This window comes from Gopherus evgoodei, unplaced genomic scaffold (genome assembly GCF_007399415.2).
Source record: "Gopherus evgoodei ecotype Sinaloan lineage unplaced genomic scaffold, rGopEvg1_v1.p scaffold_47_arrow_ctg1, whole genome shotgun sequence".
Classification (NCBI taxonomy): Eukaryota; Metazoa; Chordata; order Testudines; family Testudinidae; genus Gopherus; species Gopherus evgoodei.
In genome coordinates, this window is record NW_022060068.1 from 140,058 (window position 1) to 163,323 (window position 23,266).

Here is a 23,266-nt window from a genome sequence, read left to right on the forward strand (position 1 = left end):
AACACACACACAAAGGATATTAAAACTGCTGTCACACAGCAGCCACACAGCAAGACATGAGGTTGCAGCCACACAGCAAGACATGAGGTTGCAAAGACACAGTTCTCCAGAACCAGCCTAGCTGATGTAAGAAAAGACATTTATTGTCTAGCTCCTCTATTTCAGGTGTTTATAGCACTCCCATAAGTTTAAGGATACACCTTCACCCCAATGCCACAAAAAGCAGAACCTCATCCAAATCTATTTATCATAAATCCACCCTCATCCCTACTCAGCCCCCCTCACTGTAGTATTTGAGCAATGAAAGTGTGAAAGGAGTGTCTTGTGGTGTAGGGCTACGCCTTGCCTCAGCCAGTGCTGGCTGCTGCAGCAGTCAAAACAGGAATCCCCCTTAATGTCCCCCCATCTCTCCTTCAGTCACTGAAGCACCAACAGCACCAAATGGCAACGGCTCTTCTCCCAGCAGTGCAGACAGGGAGAGCCAGGGAGCAGGAGCTAGTGGTCCCACAGCTGGAGCACAAAGGCAGCCTGGGCCCCTGACCTGTGGTGAGCCTGGAGCCGGGATGTGCTGTATACATTCCTCCCCAGCAGGACGCTGCCTGTGAGCACAGAGGTCCCTGGAGCAGATGAGAGACAGCAGAAGGAAGTGAGCATGCTCAGTGAGCAAACTCTCCCTGTGAAGGTCAGCCCCTGGCCTAGCTGCAGGACTCAAAAGGCAGCAGCTGGAGGGAGGGAGAGAAGGAGGCTGAGGAAGGATGGACTGGGAAGGTTAACTCCTTCTGTCCCGGAAAACATGGCTCGTGCACCTCACAATGACCTACTCTGCTTGCACACACCAGCCCCCTGAGAATGCCCCAATTCCCACAGAGTGGACCTGAAAGAGGCAGCACAGGGTCTCAGTGCCCAGGAACAAGGAAACCATTCAGGCTCAGACAGAAGCTGGAGACCTGGAGTGTTCTCTGTGGAGGTCTTGAGAGAGACAGAGAGAAAGCTGCAGTACTCGGGGCAGGAGAAGGAGGGAGAAGGACCTCACAGCCTTATTTAAGGGTGGGGGAGTAGGGAGATCCCCATAGCATACTTTAAAGGGGGGAAGAGACCCTTCTCCCCTAGTGTTCTCTGTGGGATACAGGGAGAGACCTGTCTTGCCTGGGGGACACCCAGAGACCAAACAAGCTTTGCACCCACCTTGTTTTCTGCTCTTTTTACTAATCGTTTTTTGGCCCCTATGTGAAAGCATTTTAGTAGTTTGAGGAGCAGTAACAGAGACACCTCATTCCCTCCGTCCTGCTTCCCTGGGCCCAATCTTTCCTAGAGTCGAACTCCCCAGACCTGGGCTTCTCTTATCTAAAATACAGTCTATAAAGCAGAATATGGGATATTTTAAGGACATTTTGACACACTTATTTAGAACTGGATGTGACAAATCCACTCGAGGAGTCTGAGAAACAGTCACTATAGAATTTAAGCTTTCATTAAAAACAAAACAAAAGTTTAGCCCTTATGGTTGTGAAAGAACCTTCCGGATGTGACCACAGTGCAACACTGTCTGCCTGAGTCTGCAGACAGGAACACAGGACATGCAGTATCGGATCAGACTGGTGGCACATATAATTCAATATTCTATTTCCACCAGTGGCCAGTCTCAGATGATTCAGAGGAAGGTATCCATTATGGCTTTTGTTTTGGGGTTTTGTTTGTGGTTATGGAATAATCTCGCAAATTAAATTTGTTCTTAATCCAGTTTGTGGTTGGTTTATTTATTTATTATGCCCTGAAGCAGAAGGGGATTATATCTCTATCTACATTTTTACTCTAATTTAACTGAAGTTATTCTCATTAATTCGAGTAATCACAAAAAAAAATTAAAAGAAAGTCAAACACTCAAAAGTTAGGGAACACCATAATAATGGTAGGCGAACAGGAGCTGCTAACAGGGAGTTTTGCAAGGGAGTTCTCCAGGTGAAGGAGGAGCACATACAGCATCACTGGGCAGAGCAGAGCGGACAGGGAGCTCCAGATGGGAATTTGAGAGAGTTTGACAGAGGGAGGCTTACAATGGTAAGGAGGACCCGCAACACCTGTGCCAGCACTGCTTCTGTCTCCTCCACCTGTGCCTGTAGACAGACAGAGCACCAAAGCATGGATGCTTTTACCCAGATTCTGGTGTGGGCTTGCAAAGACTGTAATTTGCAGTTTCCACTTACTGATATCCAGGCTGGGGGTGGCATCCAATGTGAAAGGTGCCTACTGGTGGAATCTCTCAGGCAGCAGGTGGGAGAGCTACAGGAGGAGGTGGCTAGGCTGAGGAACATCCATATCCATGAGCAATTCCTGGACAGTATCCATGTGGAGACAGCTGACGTAGCTGTCCCAGTTCACAGGGCTACCGACACACCAGTGGAGGAGGAGATGCCTCAGGGTGTATCTGACACACCAGTGGAGGAGGAGGCTCAGGGTGGACACAGCTAGCTGGTTACTTCTAGCAGCAGGCAGTGCTCCACCCCTGCTGCAAACCCTCCTGCTGTGGTAAAAGATAACCGTTATGCTCTTCTTGATACAGGAGAGAAGGAATCACCCCCAACAGTTAAGGAGGTGAAGCCTCGTACCCCTAAGGCTGGGAGGTCTGCTGCCACAACTGACAAGAAACGTAGGGTAGTGGTGGTTGGAGACTCTGCTGAGAGGGACGGAGACACCCATCTGTCGCCCTGACCGTTCATCTCGGGAGGTATGCTGCCTGCCAGGGGCCCGTATCCGAGATGTTACAGAGGCATTGTCGAGGATTATCCGGCCTTCTGACTACTACCCCATGCTACTCATCCATGTGGGCACAGATGATACTGCGAGGTGTGACGCTGAGCAGATCAAGAGTGACTACAGGGCTCTGGGAGTACGGGATAAGGAGTTTGGAGCGCAGGTGGTATTCTCTTCGATTCTTCCTGTTGAAGGTAGGGGTCCGGGCAGAGACAGATGCATCATGGAGGTGAATGCCTGGCTGCGAAGATGGTGTCGCCAGGCGGGCTTTGGCTTCCTCGACCACGGGATGCTATTCGAGGAAGGACTGCTAGGAACAGATGGCATTCACCTTTCGAAGAGGGGAAAGGCCTTATTTGCGCACAGACTGGCTAACCTAGTAAGGAGGGCTTTAAACTAGGTTCGACGGGGACAGGTGAGCAAAGCCCACAGGTAAGTGGGGAACAAGACCTGGGAGATGGGTTGGAAACAGGAAGGAGCACGTGCTATAATGGCAGAAAGAAAGGAGGGTCAGGGCAAAGCTGGGAGGCAAGATCAAACCAGTATCTTAGATGCCTATATACAAATGCAAGAAGTATGGGTAATAAGCAGGAAGAACGGGAAGTGCTAATAAATAAGTACAACTATGACATTATTGGCATTACTGAAACTTGGTGGGATAATACACACGACTGGAATGTTGGTGTGGATGGGTATAGTTTGCTCAGGAAGGATAGACGGGAAAAAGGGAGGAGGTGTTGCCTTATATATTAAAAATGTACACACTTGGACTGAGGTGGAGATGGACATAGGAGACGGAAGTGTGGAGAGTCTCTGGGTTAGGCTAAAAGGGGTAAAAAACACGGGTGATGTCGTGCTGGGAGTCTACTACAGGCCACCTAATCAGGTGGAAGAGGTGGATAGGCTTTTTTCAAACAACTAACAAAATCATCCAAAGCCCAAGATTTGGTGGTGATGGGGGACTTCAACTATCCAGATATATGTTGGGAAAATAACACCGCGGGGCACAGACTATCTAATAAGTTCCTGGACTGCATTGCAGACAACATTTTTATTTCAGAAAGTTGAAAAAACTACTAGGGGGGAAGCTGTTCTAGACTTGATTTTAACAAATAGGGAGGAACTTGTTGAGAATTTGAAAGTAGAAGGAAGCTTGGGTGAAAGTGATCATGAAATCATAGAATTTGCAATTCTAAGGAAGGATAGAAGGAAGTACAGCAGAATAGAGACAATGGATTTCAGGAAGGCGGATTTTGGTAAGCTCAGAGAGCTGATAGGTAAGCTCCCATGGGAATTAAGACTGAGGGGAAAAACAACTAAAGAAAGTTGGCAGTTTTTCAAAGGGACACTATTAAGGGCCCAAAAGCAAGTTATTCCGATGGTTAGGAAAGATAGAAAATGTGGCAAAAGACCACCTTGGCTTAACCACGAGATCTTGCGTGACCTACAAAATAAAAAGGCGTCATATAAAAAATGGAAACTAGGTCAGATTACAAAGGATGAATATAGGCAAATAACACAGGAATGCAGAGACAAGATTAGAAAAGCAAAGGCACAAAATGAACTCAAACTAGCTATGGGAATAAAGGGAAACAAGAAGACTTTTTATCAATACATTAGAAGCAAGAGGAAGACCAAGGACAGGGTAGGCCCACTGCTCAGTGAGGAGGGGGAAACGGTAACGGGAGACTTGGAAATGGCAGAGATGCTTAATGACTTCTTTGTTTCAGTCTTCACTGAGAAGTCTGAAGGAATGTCTAGTATAGTGAATGCTTACGGGAAGAGGGTAGGTTTAGAAGAGAAAATAAAAAAAGAGCAAGTAAAAAATCACTTAGAAAAGTTAGATGCCTGCAAGTCACCAGGGCCTGATGAAATGCATCCTAGAATACTCAAGGAGTTAATAGAAGAGGTATCTGAGCCTCTAGCTATTATCTTTGGGAAGTCATGGGAGACGGGGGAGATTCCAGAAGACTGGAAGGGGGCAAATATAGTGCCCATCTATAAAATGGGAAATAAAAACAACCCAGGAAACTACAGACCAGTTAGTTTAACTTCTGTCCCAGGGAAGATAATGGAGCAGGTAATCAAAGAAATTATCTGCAGACACTTGGAAGGTGGTAAGGCGATAGGGAATAGCCAGCATGGATTTGTAAAGAACAAATCATGTCAAACTAATCTGACAGCGTTCTTTGATAGGATAACGAGCCTTGTGGATAAGGGAGAAGCGGTGGATGTGATATACCTAGACTTTAGTAAGGCATTTGATACGGTCTCGCATGATATTCTTATAGATAAACTAGGAAAGTACAATTTAGATGGGGCACTATAAGGTGGGTGCATAACTGGCTGGATAACCGTACTCAGAGAGTAGTTGTTAATGGCTCCCAATCTTGCTGGAAAGGTATAACAAGTGGGGTTCCGCAGGGGTCTGTTTTGGGACCGGTTCTGTTCACTATATTCATCAATGATTTAGATGTTGGCATAGAAAGTACGCTTATTAAGTTTGCGGACGATACCAAACTGGGAAGGATTGCAACTGCTTTGGAGGACAGGGTCAAAATTCAAAATGATCTGGACAAATTGGAGAAATGGTCTGAGGTAAACAGGATGAAGTTCAATAAAGATAAATGCAAAGTGCTCCACTTAGGAAGGAACAATCAGTTTCACACATACAGAATGGGAAGAGACTGTCTAGGAAGGAGTATGGCAGAAAGAGATCTAGGGGTCATAGTGGACCACAAGCTTAACATGAGTCAACAGTGTGATACTGTTGCAAAAAAGCAAACGTGATTCTGGGATGCATTAACAGGTGTGTTGTAAACAAGACACGAGAAGTCATTCTTCCGCTTTACTCTGCGCTGGTTAGGCCTCAACTGGAGTATTGTGTCCAGTTCTGGGCACCGCATTTCAAGAAAGATGTGGAGAAATTGGAGAGGGTCCAGAGAAGAGCAACAAGAATGATTAAAGGTCTTGAGAACATGACCTATGAAGGAAGGCTGAAGGAATTGGGTTTGTTTAGTTTGGAAAAGAGAAGACTGAGAGGGGACATGATAGCAGTTTTCAGGTATCTAAAAGGGTGTCATCAGGATGAGGGAGAAAACTTGTTCACCTTAGCCTCCAATGATAGAACAAGAAGCAATGGGCTTAAACTGCAGCAAGGGAGATTCAGGTTGGACATTAGGAAAAAGTTCCTAACTGTCAGGGTAGTTAAACACTGGAATAGATTGCCTAGGGAAGTTGTGGAATCTCCATCTCTGGAGATATTTAAGAGTAGGTTAGATAAATGTCTATCAGGGATGGTCTAGACAGTATTTGGTCCTGCCATGAGGGCAGGGGACTGGACTCGATGACCTCTCGAGGTCCCTTCCAGTCCTAGAGTCTATGAGTCTATGAGTCTATGAATGGCCATATTGGGTCAGAACAATGATCCATCTAGCCCAATATCTTGTCTTCTCACTGTGGCCAATGGCAGGTGCTTCAGAAGGAATGAACAGACCAGACTATCATGGAGTGATCCATCTCCTGTTGTCCACTCCCAGCTTCTTGAAATCAGAGACTAGGGTGACCAGATGTCCCGATTTTATAGGGACAGTCCCAATTTTGGGGTCTTTTTCTTATATAGGCTTCTATTACTCTCCATCCTGATTTTTCACATTTGCTGTCTGGTCACCCTACTAGAGACACCCAGAGGATGGGGTTGCATCCCTGACCATTTAAGCTAATAGCTATTGATGGACCTATCAACCATGAATTTATCTAATTCTTTTTTAACCCCATTATAGTTTTGGCCCTCACAACATCCCCTGGCAATGAGTTCCACAGGCTGAATGTGCGTCGTGTGAAGAAGTACTTCCTTTTGTTTTAAACCTGCTGCCTATTAATTTCATTTTGTGACCCCTAGTTCTTGCATTACGAGAAGAAGTAAATAACACTTCCTTAAGTCACTTTGCACCATTCAAGTTTTTATAGATATCTATCATATTCCCCCTTTAGTCATTCCTTTTCTAAACTGAAAAATCCCAATCTTTTAAATCTCTCCATATGGAAGCTGTTTCATACCCTTAATCATTTTTGTTGTCCTTCTCTTGTATCTTTTTTAATTCTAATACATCTTTTTTGAGATGGGGTGACCAGAACTGCATGCAGTATTCCAGCTGTGGATGTACCATTGGTATATTCATGGTATTATGATATTTTCTGTCTTATTGTATTATCTATCCCTTTCCTAATGGTTGCCAACATGGTTAGTTTTGTTTGCCTGTGCACATTGAGTAGATGTTTTCAGAGAACTAACCACAAATACTCCAAGATGGCTTTCTTGAGAGGTACCAGCTAATTTAGATCCCATCATTTTGTATGTATCGTTGAGATTATGTTTTCCAATGTGCATTATTTTACCTTTATCAGCACTGAATTTCATCCACCATTTTGTTGCCCAGTCACCCAGTTTTCTGAGATCCTTTTGTAACTCTTCGCAGTCTGCTCTGGACTTAACTATTTTGAATAATTTTGTATGTCTGCAAATTTTGCTACCTCACTGTTTAGGCCTCTTTCCAGATCATTTATGAATATGGACACCACTATATACCTCTCATCATTATGAAAACTGTTAATTTATTCTTACCCTTTGTTTCCTGTCTTTTAACCAGCTACTGATCCATGAGAGGACTTTCCCTCTTTATCCCATGACTGCATACTTTGCCCAAGAGTCTTCTGTCAGGGACCTTGTCAAAGGCTTTCTGAAAGTCCAGGTACACTATATCCACTGGATCACCTTGTACAGATTTGTTGACCCCCTCAAATAATTTGAATACAGTGATTTTCAACCTTTGTTCATTTGTAGATCCCTAAAAAATGTCAAATGGAGATGTGGACCCCTCTGGCAATCTTAGATATTCTGCAGACATGCATCTTGAAAACCACTGTTCTAGTAGATTGGTGAGGAATGACTTCCCTTTACAAAAGCTAACTGAGTGTTCATCTGTGTGTCTAATAATTCTGTTCTTCACTATAGTTTCAACCAATTGGCCAAGCACTGACGGGTCGCCTCTAGAAATTTCTTCAAAAATCGGTATCACATTAGCTCTCCTCCAATCATCTGGTACAGAAACTGATTTAAATGATAGTATCAGAGGGGTAGCCGTGTTAGTCTGGATCTGTAAAAGCAGCAAAGAGTCCTGTGGCACCTTATAGACTAACAGACATATTGGAGCATGAGGTTTCGTGGGTGAATACCCACTTCGTTGGATGACATGCATCCAATGAAGTGAGTATTCACCCACGAAAGCTCATGCTCCAACACATCTGTTAGTCTACAAGGTGCCACAGGACTCATTGCTGCTTTTGCAGTGGATCTAATTTACCTCGATTTCAGTAAGGTATTTGATACGGTTCCACATGGGGAATTATTAGCTAAATTGGAAAAGATGGGGATCAATATGAAAATTGAAAGATAGATAAGGAACTGGTTAAAGGGGAGACTACAACAGGTCATACTGAAAGGTGAACTGTCAGGCTGGAGGGAAGTTACTAGTGGAGTTCCTCAGGGATCGGTTTTGGGACGAATCTTATTTAATCTTTTTATTACTAATCTTGGCACAAAAAGTGGGAATGTGCTAATAAAGTTTGTGGTTGACACAAAGCTGGGAGGTATTGCCAATACAGAGAAGGACCAGGATATCATACAGGAAGATCTGGATGACCTTGTAAACTGGATTAATAGTAATAGGATGAAATTTAATAGAGAAAAATGCAAGGTCATCCATTTAGGGATTAATAACAAGAATTTTTGTTATAAGCTGGGGACACATCAGTTGGAAGTAACAGAGGAGGAGAAGGACCTCAGAGTATTGGTTGATCACAGGATGATTATGAGCCGCCAATGTGATATGGCCGTTAAAAAAGCTAATGCGGTTTTAGGATGCATCAGGCAAGGTATTTCCAGCAAAGGTAAGGAGGTGTTAGTACCGTTACACAAGTCACTGGTGAGACCTCATCTGGAATACTGTATGCAGTTCTGGTTTCCCATGTTTAAGAAGGATGAATTCAAACTGAAACAGGTACAGAGAAGGGCTACTAGGATGACCCGAGGAATGGAAAACCTGTCTTACGAAAGGAGACTCAAAGAGCTTGGTTTGTTTAGCCTCAGTAAAAGAAGGCTGAGGAGAGAGATGATTGCTCTCTATAAATATATCAGAGGGATAAATACCAGAGAGGGAGAGGAATTATTTAAGCTCAGTACCAATGTGGACACAAGAACAAATGGATATAAACTTTCCATCGGGAAGTTTAGACTTGAAATTAGACGAAGGTTTCTAACCATCAGAGGACTGAAGTTCTAGAACAGCCTTCCAAGGGGAGCAGTGGGGGCAAAAGACATATCTGGCTTCAAGACTAAGCTTGATACGTTTATGGAGGGGATGGTATGATGAGATAGCCTAATTTTGGCAATTCATTGCTCTTTGACTATTAGCGGTAAATATGCCTAATGGCCTATGATGGGATGTTAGATGGGGTGGGATCTGAGTTACTACAGAGAATTCTTTCCTGGGTGTCTGGCTGGTGAGTCTTTCCCACATGCTCAGGGTTTAGCTGATCGCCATATTTGGGTTCGGGAATGCATTTTCCTCCAGGGTAGATTGGCAAAAGCCTTGGGGGTTTTTCACCTTCCTCTGCAGCGTGGGGCCTGGGTCATGTGCTGGAGGATTCTCTGCACCTTGAAGTCTTTAAACCACGATTTGAGGACTTCAATAGCTCACACATAGGTTTGATACAGGAGTGGGTGGGTGAGATTCTGTGCCCTCCATTTTGCAGGAGGTCAGACTAGACAATCATAATGGTCCCATCTGACCTTAAAGTCTATGATTCTACTGGCTCTATGGCTCCCCAGAAGTAGGGAGCCATATCTCCTGTAAGAGAATCATCTATTGAGAGTGGTTCCTGAAAAGGGACGGGTAATTTTATGGTGTAACCAAGATGGACAGTATGGAAAACCCATTTTCCATTTTTATCCTCTGCTATATATGGGAAAATTGAGCTAGGTGGCCACCAAAATGAATCTTGGAGCTTGGAGGACCTGGCACTTGAGTGGTTTTGCAGCTCTCAAAGGTCTTGTTACAAGTACTTCTTGATGGGCAGTTGTGACTGGAAAAAAGCACAATGCTTGTTCACCTGTATCCACTGACACTTTCATGGTGATTCATACCCTGTTTGGTGAAATAATACCTGTGATGTTGGTTGATGCATATAAGGTAGCTTTTGGGTGATGAGGTGTATATACCCAGGGAACGGAGGGGGTTGCCCTTGGGTCCTTTAATGAATGCAATGACTCATCAGTTTTTTGCCTGAACAAGTAGACCTCCTCAAAGAGAAAATCTTCAGCAGTGGACTGCACTTCCTTAGGGAAACCTGAAGAATGAATGCAGGACTCCTCTGCATACCAACAGCCATCCATCTAAAGCAGGGGTTCCCAAACTTTTTGCCTGCATGAGCTCATTTTAAAACAAACTGATTCATGTGACCCCAGGCTGCAACAAAGCAAGTAATTACACATTCAGTACATTATTTAATGCAGTGTGCTGTGGCACATGGGCTTGCATGTTGTGACACAGTTTCTTGAAGTCCGGCAGCATGGTAGAAATCGCACATCTAATCTTCGAGGTGACATCAGTAGTAGAGCAATACTGAGAACTGATGGATACAAGTTTGCTGAATCCAGCTTCACACAAATACCTGCTAGTGAATGGCACAATCAGTTTCAGCGCATGCACTGAGAGTGCAGGACATTCATTCTCTTCTGGAGTTCTGGTTCACTGTCAAGAAAGTTGGTGAAATATTCCTTGCAAGAATCAATTGCAGGAAATTTAGATGAGCTGTTCAATTTCAGCTGCTGGCAAACCCATAGCATCAAGCTTGCACTGAAAGGGGTTTTGCACCCAGTCATATTTTGTTATCTCAAGTTGGGAAAAAGGATGCAAACTGTTCCTCCAGCCAGCTAAGATGCTCAGCCATCACCTGTATGGGAAACGGAATAATTTCCTTATTAGCCAAGAACTTGCAAAGCTGCAGGAAGCATTCATAGTTTGTCTTCAAGAGATTATTCTTCCAGAACACAAATTTCTTCATGAATTCTGTGAAGGATGTGGGTGTATTAAATTCATTCAGTTCCCAAATAAGTCTCTGACATAGGCATATCTTCCTTTGGTCACATAGAAAATCAATAAATTCACTCTTTTTGCAGAACATTGCATAGGCATGCAACTTGTGTCTCAGTTCAAAAAATATTATCCCAATAGTTTTCCTCTTGAAAGTCAACAAGCTTCAGTGTGGAACTGTAGTAACCCTGACCCTGGCACTAGCACCTGTTTGCAGCTGTGATACAGCATCTAAAATGCTTTCTTGTGGGGAGAGAGAGCCAACGAGAGGGCAGCTCAAGCTGGGGAGAGGGGCTGGAATCTGCTGGAAGGGGGCAGTTGAAGGAGGAGGAGGGAAGGAGAAAAACTTAGATGCTGAGATAGTAGATGAACTGGAGGTAGGGTAGACGGAGAATAAAAGTAGGAGACTGGAAAGTGAGGAGGAGGAAGGAAGGAAAGTAGAAAAGGTTTCAGGTCAGGAGAAGGAGAAAAAACTAGAGCTGGGTATGTGAGCAGACACTATTAGAGAAGGGAAGTAGAAGGAAATAAAATCTACTGACATACTGGAGAGAGAGAGAGAATCAAGGAAAACACTGAAATGAAATATAATTGGTGAAAAAGTGAATTGATCAAAAACCTGTGTTAGATTAAAACAAATCCTGAAAACTGTAAACGAGAAACCGTCCCAAACAGTATACGAACAGAGAGAATGACTGTTTAAACATCTATTGAAGGAAAACAGTTCAAAGGTGTCTAATGGACAAGGGAAGGCCCACTGGGTGAAGGAACTCCACTTGTGGATATACTCAGTGAAAAGAGGTACAACCACAGGATCATCAAATCTAAGGAGCACTTCATAGAATCACAGAATATCAGGGTTGGAAGGATCTCAGGAGGCATCTAGTCCAACCCCCTTCCAAGCCAGACAGGATAGCAAGAATGGACATGGACATACAGGGAGAACAGGGGTTTAAAAAGCCAGCTCCTAAGCAACCACAGGAACTAGCGAACAGGAGCAGCTAACGGGAGTTTTGTAAGGGAGTTCAGAAAGGGCGTGGGAGTGTTAGATATACCTGATTAATATTCTCTAAACTTAGAGCCCCGGGGGGGGGGGCGGGGAATCAACAAACAAACCCCAATCAAAAAAGCTGCAGGAGTACAGAGAATGTAGGTGGAAGTCCAGCAGTAGAATAGCCCCACAATATGCCAACATTTTTATGGCTGACCTGGAACAACGCTTCCTCAGCTCTTGTCCACTCACGCCCCTTCTCTACCTATGCTACATTGATGACATCTTCATCATCTGGACCCATGGGAAGGAGACTCTGGAAAAATTCCACTACAATTTCAACAGCTTCCACCCCACCATCAACCTCAGCCTGGACCAATCTACATGGGAGGTCCACTTCTTAGACACCATGGTGCAAATAAGTGATGGTCACGTTAACACCACCCTATATCGAAAACCCACCAACCGCTATGCCTATCTTCATGCGTCCAGCTTCCATCCTGGACACACCACAAGATCCATTGTCTATAGCCAAGCACTGAGGTACAACCGCATCTGCTCCAACCCCTCAGACAGAGACCAATACCTACAAAATCTTCACCAAGCATTCTCAGAACTACGATACTCACATGAGGAAATAAGGAAACAGATCAACAGAGCCAGATGTCTACCCAGAAGCCTCTACTGCAAGACAAGCCCAAGAAAGAAACCAACAGAACTCCACAGGCCATCACATCCAGTCCCCAGCTAAAACCTCTCCAACGCATCATCAGGGATCTACAACCCATCCTGGACAATGATCCCTCACTTTCACAGGCCTTGGGTGGCAGGCCAGTCCTCGCCCACAGACAACCCGCCAACGTGAATCATATTCTCACCAGTAACTACACACTGCACCATAGTAACTCTAACTCAGGAACCAATCCATGCAACAAATCTCAATGCCAACTCTGCCCACATATCTACACCAGCGACACCATCACAGGACCAAACCAGATCAGCCACACCATCACCGGTTCATTCACCTGCACGTCCGCCAATATTATATGTGCCAGCAATGCCCCTCTGCTATGTACGTCGGCCAAACTGGACAATCCCTACATAAAAGGATCAATGGACACAAGTCAGATATTAGGAATGGCAATATACAAAAACCTGTAGGAGAACACTTCAGTCTCCCTGGACACACGAGCAGATTGAAAGGTAGCCATCCTGCTGCAAAAAAACTTCAGGACTAGACTTCAAAGAGAAACTGCTGAGCTTCAGTACACCTGCAAATTTGACACCATCAAATCAGGATTAAACAAAGACTGTGAATGGCTAGCCAACTACAAAAGCGGTTTCTCCTTCCTTGGTGTTCACACCTCAACTGCTAGAAGAGGGCCTCATCCTCCCTGACTGAACTAACTTCATTATCTCTAGCCTGATTCTTGCTTGCATATTTATACCTCTCTCTGGAAATTTCGATTACATGCATCTGACGAAGTGGGTATTCACCCATGAAAGCTCATGCTCCAATACAGTCTATAAGGTGCCACAGGACTTTCTGCTGCTTTTATAGATAACACTATGTGACAGCAGACATTTTCTCTTTTCTTCATTCTTGAAAAAAACACTGGTGAAGCCATATTCAAGACAAGCTTCATCATACTGGCAAATGCATTTCCTGCATTCTTTTTTTTTTTTGCTCATAACTACATCATTAGACTTACTGCTGGTGGTTGTACCAGATGCTCTGCATAGAAATTAGTCCATTGTGCCTCTTCTACCACAAATCAGAATGCACAATTCAGTGTTAAGCAAATAAGATCAGAAGTTAAGAAGGTCATGTGTGGTGATACCAGGACAGCACAGAGTCAGTAGCTTGCACTGATTCTTTATTGAGTGCCAACAGGATGCTCAGGATGGCATAGAAAAAGATATAGGCCCTAACAAGCCACTACAGAGTCCCATCTCAGAAAATGCTAGCACAGGCTCCTACCAGCTCAAGCATAGAAGATGCTTTCTTAACAAGGTTGCTGCTCCCAGATTATAAGGAACTTCTGGGTTCAAGTCTCAGCTGATCCTTGCACAGCCAGGATGGTGTGTATAGTGCAAACAGCAAAATGACCTCCACATAGCCATGCAGAGGCTGCCATTTTGTAGAGCAAAAAGGCTGATGATCAGCAGTGACTCTCACCAACTCATAGCAGGTCCGAATGCAAGCAGTGATCCAGTTAGAAATCCTCTGACACCAGGAGGCCCTTCATCCTATCAGCTGTAGAGATGAAAAACTGAGTCGACTTATGGAAAGGCTTTGTCCGATCTAGGTAGAAAGCCAGGGCCCTTCTTACATCCAAAGCATGAAGGTGCCTCTCTTCACCTGTCTCATGGAGCTTGGAGCAGAAGACTGGAAGGAAGAAGTCCTGGCTCATGTGGAAAGTAGACACCACCTTGGGAAGGAAGGCCGGGTGGGGCCGGAGCTAGACTTTGTCCTTATAGAGGACCATGTAGGGCAGTTCCGAGACTCGCCAGTGAGCCTGGACACAACCAAGTTGAGATCCCATTGAGGGGCTGGGGACCAATCTTAAAGAAAAAGTCTTGAGAACTCTGAGGAACCTATCATGTTATGGGAGAACACTGTCGCCCCTGGATTGGTGGATGAAAGGCAGAAATGGCCACCAGATGCACCCTGATAGAGGAGTGTGCCAGGCCCTGGTTCCTCAAATGAAGCAGGTAGTCTAAGATCGACTGTACCGAAGAATGCGAAAGGGAGATGCCCCATTCGGCCACCCAGTGGGAGAACCTTGTCCACTTTGCCAGGTAAGTCTATCTAGTTGAGGGCTTTCTACTCTCAAGAAGGACCTTCTGGACTCCTTCCGAAGAGGCCTGTTCCTCAGGGTTCAGCCACACAACATCCATGCTGTGAGGTGGAGGGATGTGAGGTTGGGGTGCAAGAGTCGACTGTGATCCTGTGAGAGCAGGTCCGGTCAGTTTGGCAGGGATCACAGAAGGATCACGGACAAGCTCAATAGCGTCCCGAACCAGTGCTGGTGAAGCCACACTGGGGCGATCATGATAACCTGAGCCTTGTCTCTCTTGATTTTCTCTAGGACTTTGCTGATGAGCAGAATCGGAGGGAACACGTACATTAGGCTTCCTGTGCATGGTAGGAGGAAAGCATCAGAGAGGGAGCCCTTGCCCAGACCCTGTCTGGAGCAAAGCCTGTGGCACCTCCTGTTCTGCCTGGTGGCGAACAAATCCACTTGGGGAGTTCCCTACCTCTGGAAGATTGTGCTGGCTACCTCTGGGTGGAGCACTCACTCATGGAGAGAGGTGAAGTCCCTGCTTAGGTGACCCGCTAGCATATTCTTGGCACCTGGAAGGTGACATGCTTCTAGGTGGATTCCGTGGTCAATGCAGAAGTCCCAGAGATGGAGTGCCTCTTAGCAGAGGGCCGAGGATTGCGCTCCCCCATGTCTGTTGATGTAGAACATCGAGGCTGTGTTGTCTGTCAGGACTCTGACCACTCTGCATGACAGGTGAGGTAGGAAGACCGCACATGCTTTGTGCACCGCCCTGAGCTCTTTGACATTTATGTGTAGCGTTGTTTCCTCGGGGGACCACGTACCCTGGGTCTTGAAGGTGTCAAGGTGTGCCCCCCAGCCAAGGTCCAAGGTGTCCGAAACCAACTCGACTGAGTGAGGAGTGCTGATGAAGGGAACTCCTTCCAGGACTTTCCCGGGGTCGGTTCACCATCACAGTGAGGTAAGTACCGTTGCGGGGATGGTAACAACCATTTTCAGGTGGTACCTGGACTGGGAGTAGACTGTCACCAGCCATTGCTGCCGGAGTCGCATCCGGAGCCTGGCGTGGGGCAACACGTATGTGCATGCTGCCATGTGACGTAGGAGGTGCAGGCAAACCCTGGTCGTAGTCAGGAGAAACACAGAGACTTCTGCGATGAGGTCCGTCAGTGCCCTGAATCTCTCCAGCGGCAGGAATGCCCTGGTGCAGGTCGAGTCGAGCACCGCTCCAATGAACTCTATCCTCTATACCAAAACTAATGTGGATTTTTTGTTGTTTACCAACAGGTCGAGGCAACAGCATATGGCTAGCAGCATCGCGACATCTCTTTGGATCTGGGACCTGGAGCTGCCCTTGACTAGCCAGTCGTTGAGGTACGGGTAGATCTGGAAACCCCAGCATCTGAGGTAAGTGGCTACGACCAACAAGCACTTGGTAAATATCCATGGTGCTGTTGGTAGGCCAAATGGAAGGACCGCAAACTGATAATGGTTGGGACCTACCGCAAACCAGAGGAAGCGTCTGTATCCCTCAAAGATGGTGATGTGAAAGTACACATCTTTCAGATCGAGGGCAGCATACCAGTCTCCCGGATCCAGGAAGGGGATGATGGAGGCCAGGGAGACCATACAGAACTTCAGCTTCACTAGAAAGCAGTTCAAGTCTTGCAGGTCCAGGATAGGTCACAGACTGCCCATGGCCTTTGGGATTAAAAAGTAATGGGAATAGAACCCCTTGTTTTTGTACTCTGGAGGAATGACCTCTACCACACCTAGGTACAGTAACCCCTCTATCTCCTGAGTGAGAAGACTCTCATGAGAAGGGCTCCTGAAGAGAGATGGGGAGGGGGGATGGGAAGGAGGGGTAGAAAGTAACTGAAGGGTGTAACCCCGTGCCACCATACTAGGGACCCATCGGTCCGATGTTATAAATGCCTATGCAGGGAGGAAAAGAGAAAGGCGGTTGGCAAAAATAGGGAAGGGAGGATCCTGGGAACAGTCCAGTAGGTCGTCCTAGAGGGGAAAGGCCTTATTTGCGCACAGACTGGCTAACCTAGTAAGGAGGGCTTTAAACTAGGTTCGACGGGGACAGGTGAGCAAAGCCCACAGGTAAGTGGGGAACAAGACCTGGGAAACGGGTTGGAAACAGGAGGGAGCACGGGCTATAATGGCAGAGAGGAAAGAGGGTCAGGGCAAAGCTCGGAGGCAAGATCAAACCAGTATCTTAGATGCTTATATACAAATGCAAGAAGTATGGGTAATAAGCAGGAGGAACTGGAAGTGCTAATAAATAAATACAACTATGACATTATTGGCATTACTGAAACTTGGTGGGATAATACACACGACTGGAATGTTGGTGTGGATGGGTATAGTTTGCTCAGGAAGGATAGACAGGGGAAAAAGGGAGGAGGTGTTGCCTTATATATTAAAAATGTACACACTTGGACTGAGGTGGAGATGGACATAGGAGACGGAAGTGTGGAGAGTCTCTGGGTTAGGCTAAAAGGGGTAAAAAACATGGGTGATGTCGTGCTGGGAGTCTACTACAGGCCACCTAATCAGGTGGAAGAGGTGGATGAGGCTTTTTTCAAACAACTAACAAAATCATCCAAAGCCCAAGATTTGGTGGTGATGGGGGACTTCAACTATCCAGATATATGTTGGGAAAATAACACCGCGGGGCACAGACTATCCAATAAGTTCCTGGACTGCATAGCAGACAACTTTTTATTTCAGAAAGTTGAAAAAGCTACTAGGGGGGAAGCTGTTCTAGACTTGATTTTAACAAATAGGGAGGAACTTGTTGAGAATTTGAAAGTAGAAGGAAGCTTGGGTGAAAGTGATCATGAAATCATAGAATTTGCAATTCTAAGGAAGGGTAGAAGGGAGTACAGCAGAATAGAGACAATGGATTTCAGGAAGGCGGATTTTGGTAAGCTCAGAGAGCTGATAGGTAAGCTCCCATGGGAATTAAGACTGAGGGGAAAAACAACTGAGGAAAGTTGGCAGTTTTTCAAAGGGACGCTATTAAGGGCCCAAAAGCAAGTTATTCCGATGGTTAGGAAAGATAGAAAATGTGGCAAAAGACCACCTTGGCTTACCTTGAGATCTTGCGTGACCTACAAAATAAAAAGGTGTCATATAAAAAATGGAAACTAGGTCAGATCACGAAGGATGAATATAGGCAAATAACCCAGGAATGCAGAGGCAAGATTAGAAAAGCAAAGGCACAGAATGAACTCAAACTAGCTATGGGAATAAAGGGAAACAAGAAGACTTTTTATCAATACATTAGAAGCAAGAGGAAGACTAAGGACAGGGTAGGCCCACTGCTCAATGAGGAGGGGGTAACAGTAATGGGAGACTTGGAAATGGCAGAGATGCTTAATGACTTCTTTGTTTCGGTCTTCACTGAGAAGTCTGAAGGAATGTCTAGTATAGTGAATGCTTACGGGAAGAGGGTAGGTCTAGAAGAGAAAATAAAAAAAGAGCAAGTAAAAAATCATTTAGAAAAATTAGATGCCTGCAAGTCACCAGGGCCTAATAAAATGCATCCTAGAATACTCAAGGAGTTAATAGAAGAGGTATCTGAACCTCTAGCTATTATCTTTGGGAAATCATGGGAGACGGGGGAGATTCCAGAAGACTGGAAGGGGGCAAATATAGTGCCCATCTATAAAAAGGGAAATAAAAACAACCCAGGAAACTACAGACCAGTTAGTTTAACTTCTGTGCCAGGGAAGATAATGGAGCAGCTAATCAAAGAAATCATCTGCAAACACTTGGAAGGTGGTAAGGTGATAGGGAATAGCCAGCATGGATTTGTAAAGAACAAATCGTGTCAAACTAATCTGATAGCGTTCTTTGATAGGATAATGAGCCTTGTGGATAAGGGAGAAGCTGTGGATGTGATATACCTAGACTTTAGTAAGGCATTTGATACAGTCTCGCATGATATTCTTATAGATAAACTAGGAAAGTACAATTTAGATGGGGCTACTATAAGGTGGGTGCATAACTGGCTGGATAACCATACTCAGAGAGTAGTTGTTAATGGCTCCCAATCCTGCTGGAAAGGTATAACAAGTGGGGTTCCGCAGGGGTCTGTTTTGGGACCGGTTCTGTTCAATATCTTCATCAACGATTTAGATGTTGGCATAGAAAGTACGCTTGTTAAGTTTGCGGACGATACCAAACTGGGAGGGATTGCAACTGCTTTGGAGGACAGGGTCAAAATTCAAAATGATCTGGACAAATTGGAGAAATGGTCTGAGGTAAACAGGATGAAGTTCAATAAAGATAAATGCAAAGTGCTCCACCTAGGAAGGAACAATCAGTTTCACACATACAGAATGGGAAGAGACTGTCTAGGAAGGAGTATGGCAGAAAGAGATCTAGGGGTCATAGTAGACCACAAGCTTAACATGAGTCAACAGTGTGATACTGTTGCAAAAAAAGCAAATGTGATTCTGGGATGCATTAACAGGTGTGTTGTAAACAAGACACGAGAAGTCATTCTTCCGCTTTACTCTGCGCTGGTTAGGCCTCAACTGGAGTATTGTGTCCAGTTCTGGGCACCGCATTTCAAGAAAGATGTGGAGAAATTGGAGAGGGTCCAGAGAAGAGCAACAAGAATGATTAAAGGTCTTGAGAACATGACCTATGAAGGAAGGCTGAAGGAATTGGGTTTGTTTAGTTTGGAAAAGAGAAGACTGAGAGGGGACATGATAGCAGTTTTCAGGTATCTAAAAGGGTGTCATCAGGAGGAGAGAGAAAACTTGTTCACCTTAGCCTCCAATGATAGAACAAGAAGCAATGGGCTTAAACTGCAGCAAGGGAGATTTAGGTTGGACATTAGGAAAAAGTTCCTAACTGTCAGGGTAGTTAAACACTGGAATAGATTGCCTTAGGGAAGTTGTGGAATCTCCATCTCTGGAGATATTTAAGAGTAGGTTAGATAAATGTCTATTAGGGATGGTCTAGACAGTATTTGGTCCTGCCATGAGGGCAGGGGACTGGACTCGATGACCTATTGAGGTCCCTTCCAGTCCTAGAGTCTATGAGTCTATGAGTCCTCAGACATACCCTCAAAATGAGTGCTTGCCTGCCTGCTTATTGTGAGTTAAGCTAACTGAGAAGCCTGCAAAGGCTGTTGGCTAGGACACCACTTTTAGCCTCTGGATTTCTTATGGGGAGGCTCCTGGCAAGGGTGGCTCCCCTGGCCCTAAGGCTGCTGCGGCTTGAACCACTTGCGAGCAGGGCCAAGAACAAACAGGCCCAGTGTTTTAATGGTTGTGCGGGAGTCCTTTAAGCTATGGAGCTTATTGTCTGTCTGTTTCGCAAACAGGGCTTGCCCATTGAAGGGAAGGTCTTACATTGACTGCTGAACCTCTGTGGACAAGCCAGAGAGGAGCAGCCAGGATACCCAGGGCATGGAGACAGCCAAGACAATGGTTCGGATGGCAGTGTCCGCCGCATCTGACACCAGCTGGAGTGTCGCTCTGGCCTCAGTCGTGCCCTCTTCCATAACTGCCCGGAACTCCTTCCTAGAAGCCTCAGGAAGGGAGCTCTCGAACTTGGCCATCACTTGCCACATGTTAAAGTCATAGTGTCCCAGGAAGGCTTGATGGTTGACCACCCTCAACTGGAGACTAGAGGATGAATAAACCTTACGCCCAAACATGTCTAGTCTTTTGGAGTCTTTGTTCTTAGCGGTAGCCCCAGGTTGACCTTGTCGCTCCCGGTGGTTAATCACTTCTACCATTAGGGAGTTGGGAGCAAGGTGAGTGTACAGGTACTCATGGCCTTTGAATGGCACAAAGTACTTGCACTTGGCCCTCTTGAAAATGGGTGGCAGGGAAGAGGGAGTTTGCCACAGGGCATTAGTGATCTTAGAGATCCCTTCATGAAGGGGCAGAGCCACCCAGGCTGGTGCTGTGGAGCAGAGGACATTAAAGAGAGAGTCTGAGGGCTCCTCTAATTCCTCCACCTGAAGGCCTAGGTTGGCAGCGACCCTCTTCAGTAGTTCCTGGTGCACTTTAGGGTCATCCAGAGGATCCGAGGGAGGGGGCCCCGTTATAGCCTCATCTGGCGACAACGAGGAAGATGCCAGTGCTGTAGGGTCCTCCACAACCATTGGTGGCCCAGTAGCTTGTTCCTGTGCTCCCTCTTGGACCTGTGAGGTCCTCGCGCCCAAAGCTTCGTGCACCAGAGGAGGGCGGGAGAGAGAGGCAGCTGGTCTCTCTGAGGCTCTGGACACCAAGCAGGCAGCCTGGGAGGGCAGGGTAAACCCCCACAGGTTCCATGGGTGCCACAGCGCCAGCCACTGTGCCTGAGGCCACAGGGCCAGTTTTGGTGCCAACAATGTAGCCAGTACCGCTGGTACCAGAACTTGTCCTGCCGTAGGGAACCTCACTTCAAACCAGAGCTGGATCCTGGGCAGTCACTCTCAGGTGATCAGACAAAGTGGAACGGTGACTCTGTCTCGACCAGTGCCAGTCACTCTGCCTGGAGTCTGATCTGGAGTGGGGTCTTAGGAACCGGTGGCGCTCGACAGATCCACAACAGCTTGGATCTGGCGATTTATGTCTCGCAATTGACGAATGGTACTGGGATGAGGAGCGGGACCAGGTGTTGGAAGAGGCCCGGTGCCGGGAAGAACCTGTACCCGGTGATGACCTCCTAGGGGATCAACGACAGTCTGAAGAATGGTAACATTGATCCCTCGACAAGTCCCTGGAGCGGTACCATGGTCTCGGAGAAAACGGGTGCTGGGACCGGTACTCCTGCCGGGGGGCGCATGCCTCCAAAGGTCTGCGCCTGGTAGCTAGCAAGCTGCGCCTTGAGCCTCTCTGCCCGTGCCCAAGATCCGGGGACCGAATGGAGCTGCACTGCGTCTACCTTTCGTGGTCAGAAGCATGGCGGCTACAGGAGGGCAAGCGCTGGTGGGACATCCCCTGCGATGGGGAATGGTGCTGCTGAGGTGAGGACTGAAGCAGTCCAAATGTGGGTTTATCCCATGACTGGGGAACTGCAGGAGCTGGTGTGGGTGGCACTGGGAGGGACATGATCTTCTGCGCTGCCTACAGGGCCTCTGGCGTTGACAGTACCTGGAGCTGACAGAGGCCTCTGTCACTATCCGGGGTAGCCGGTGGGGAGCAGGTTGGGCTACATCAGTCCACCAGAGCTTGGGCCCAAGATCCCGATGGGGTGAAGAGTTGCCCAGCAGGGGACCTTGCTCAGACCCAGTCTTATCCTTTCCCTTGCAGGAGGCTGGAGACTGACCTCACACCATCTTCTTGGGCTTCTTGATCGGAGCCACAGATGGGGACCAGTGCCAGCCAGTGGACGGTCCCTGTGGGGCACTGTGTACTGAGGTCATGGTGCTCAGCACCGAGTCAGAGCGCTGCTCTGATGCTGGAGTGAGGGCCGACTCAATAAGGACCACTCTTAAACGAATATTGTGCTCCTTCTTAGTCCTTGGCTTGAAGGACTTGCAAATTTTGCATTTTTCACTAATGTGCCCTTTGCCCAAGCAACGCAGACAACTGCTGTGTGGATCACTAATGGGCACAGGCCTCTTGCAGCAATCACAAGGCTTAAAGCCTGGGAACCCGGGCATGCACCGTCCCAAGGCAAAGTTCCATTCGGGACCTACGAAGTCTCTAACTATAGCTAAGAGATATACAAACACTAACAGAAAAACTATATACACTCTAATACAAGAATTAACTAGTTCATACAAAATAGCAGCAACAGCACTAGCTGAAGCAGCAATAGTTCCAGCACCGTCACTGGCGGCAAGAAGGAACCGAGGGGGGGGGGGAACCGGCAGTTCCTTACATACTACGGCATATGTGCGCCACTCCCAGGGGTTCTGGAGCTGGTCCTCTACGGATACTGCTGAGGGAAAAACTTCCAGCACCAGTACGTGTCAAGCACACACACCTAGCTGAATGGACATGAGCAAGCACTTGAAAAAGAAATGTAGGTTCCATCTCCAAAGGTGGTGATGTTGGAACTGTAGATGAGGAAATACCCTAACTAGCAGAGGGAACAGGAGAGTGGCTTCTTTCTTAATGTTTGTGGACTGATGGTGTCATGATCTCCCTTGTAAGAATCATATTTCATAGAATATCAGTGTTGGAAGGGACCTCAAGAGGTCATCTAGTTCAACCCCCTGCTTAAAGCAGGACCAATCCTCAACTAATTCCCCAAATCACCCCCTCTAGGATTGAACTCACAACCTTGGGTTTAGCAGGCCAATGCTCAAACCACTGAGCTAAAATTCTGATAAGATAGGAGATTCTGGATCCAGCAGGATGGTTATGTCCCCCAAAGTGCTCTGTTTGCCACTATGAGTCTTCTCCCTGGGAACCTTTGGTGTCAGCTCAAAGTGTGTGCCAGTGATGACTGTGTATGGGATGGTCATCCGTCCTTCGCCAGTCTAGGCTCATGCTTCTTTTTACTCAGTGCTGATGGGCCTGTTACGAGAGAGCTGGACTTGACATAACCGCAGCCATTTTGTATACTCTGCCACCAATAGTTGAAAATGAGAATACCATATAGTTAGAAATAATTTGGCC

General features: G+C 46.4%; 1 protein-coding gene and 1 long non-coding RNA gene across 4 annotated transcripts in view; one reads left to right on the forward strand and one right to left on the reverse strand.

Annotated features, from left to right (window-relative positions):
• Window positions 1-23,266, reverse strand: part of SMARCD3 (SWI/SNF related, matrix associated, actin dependent regulator of chromatin, subfamily d, member 3) — a 210,912-nt gene that overhangs the window by 111,856 nt on the left and 75,790 nt on the right. The window contains exon 1 of one of the 3 annotated variants that reach the window (XM_030546623.1): window positions 542-747. The exons of 1 other annotated variant lie outside the window; for it this stretch is intronic. Coding sequence is in view for 1 of the 2 variants with exons in the window: in XM_030546620.1 (XP_030402480.1) it covers window positions 542-578 (37 nt within the window). In the remaining variant the exon portion in view is untranslated. Of the gene's footprint in view, window positions 1-541; window positions 748-23,266 lie in introns of those variants that run through there. One more of the 3 variants, XM_030546620.1, reaches the window with a different exon arrangement.
• Window positions 612-7,691, forward strand: LOC115642930. The gene is made up of 3 exons (XR_003998261.1): window positions 612-646; window positions 7,401-7,502; window positions 7,595-7,691. It is a non-coding gene; the product is annotated as an uncharacterized LOC115642930 (long non-coding RNA).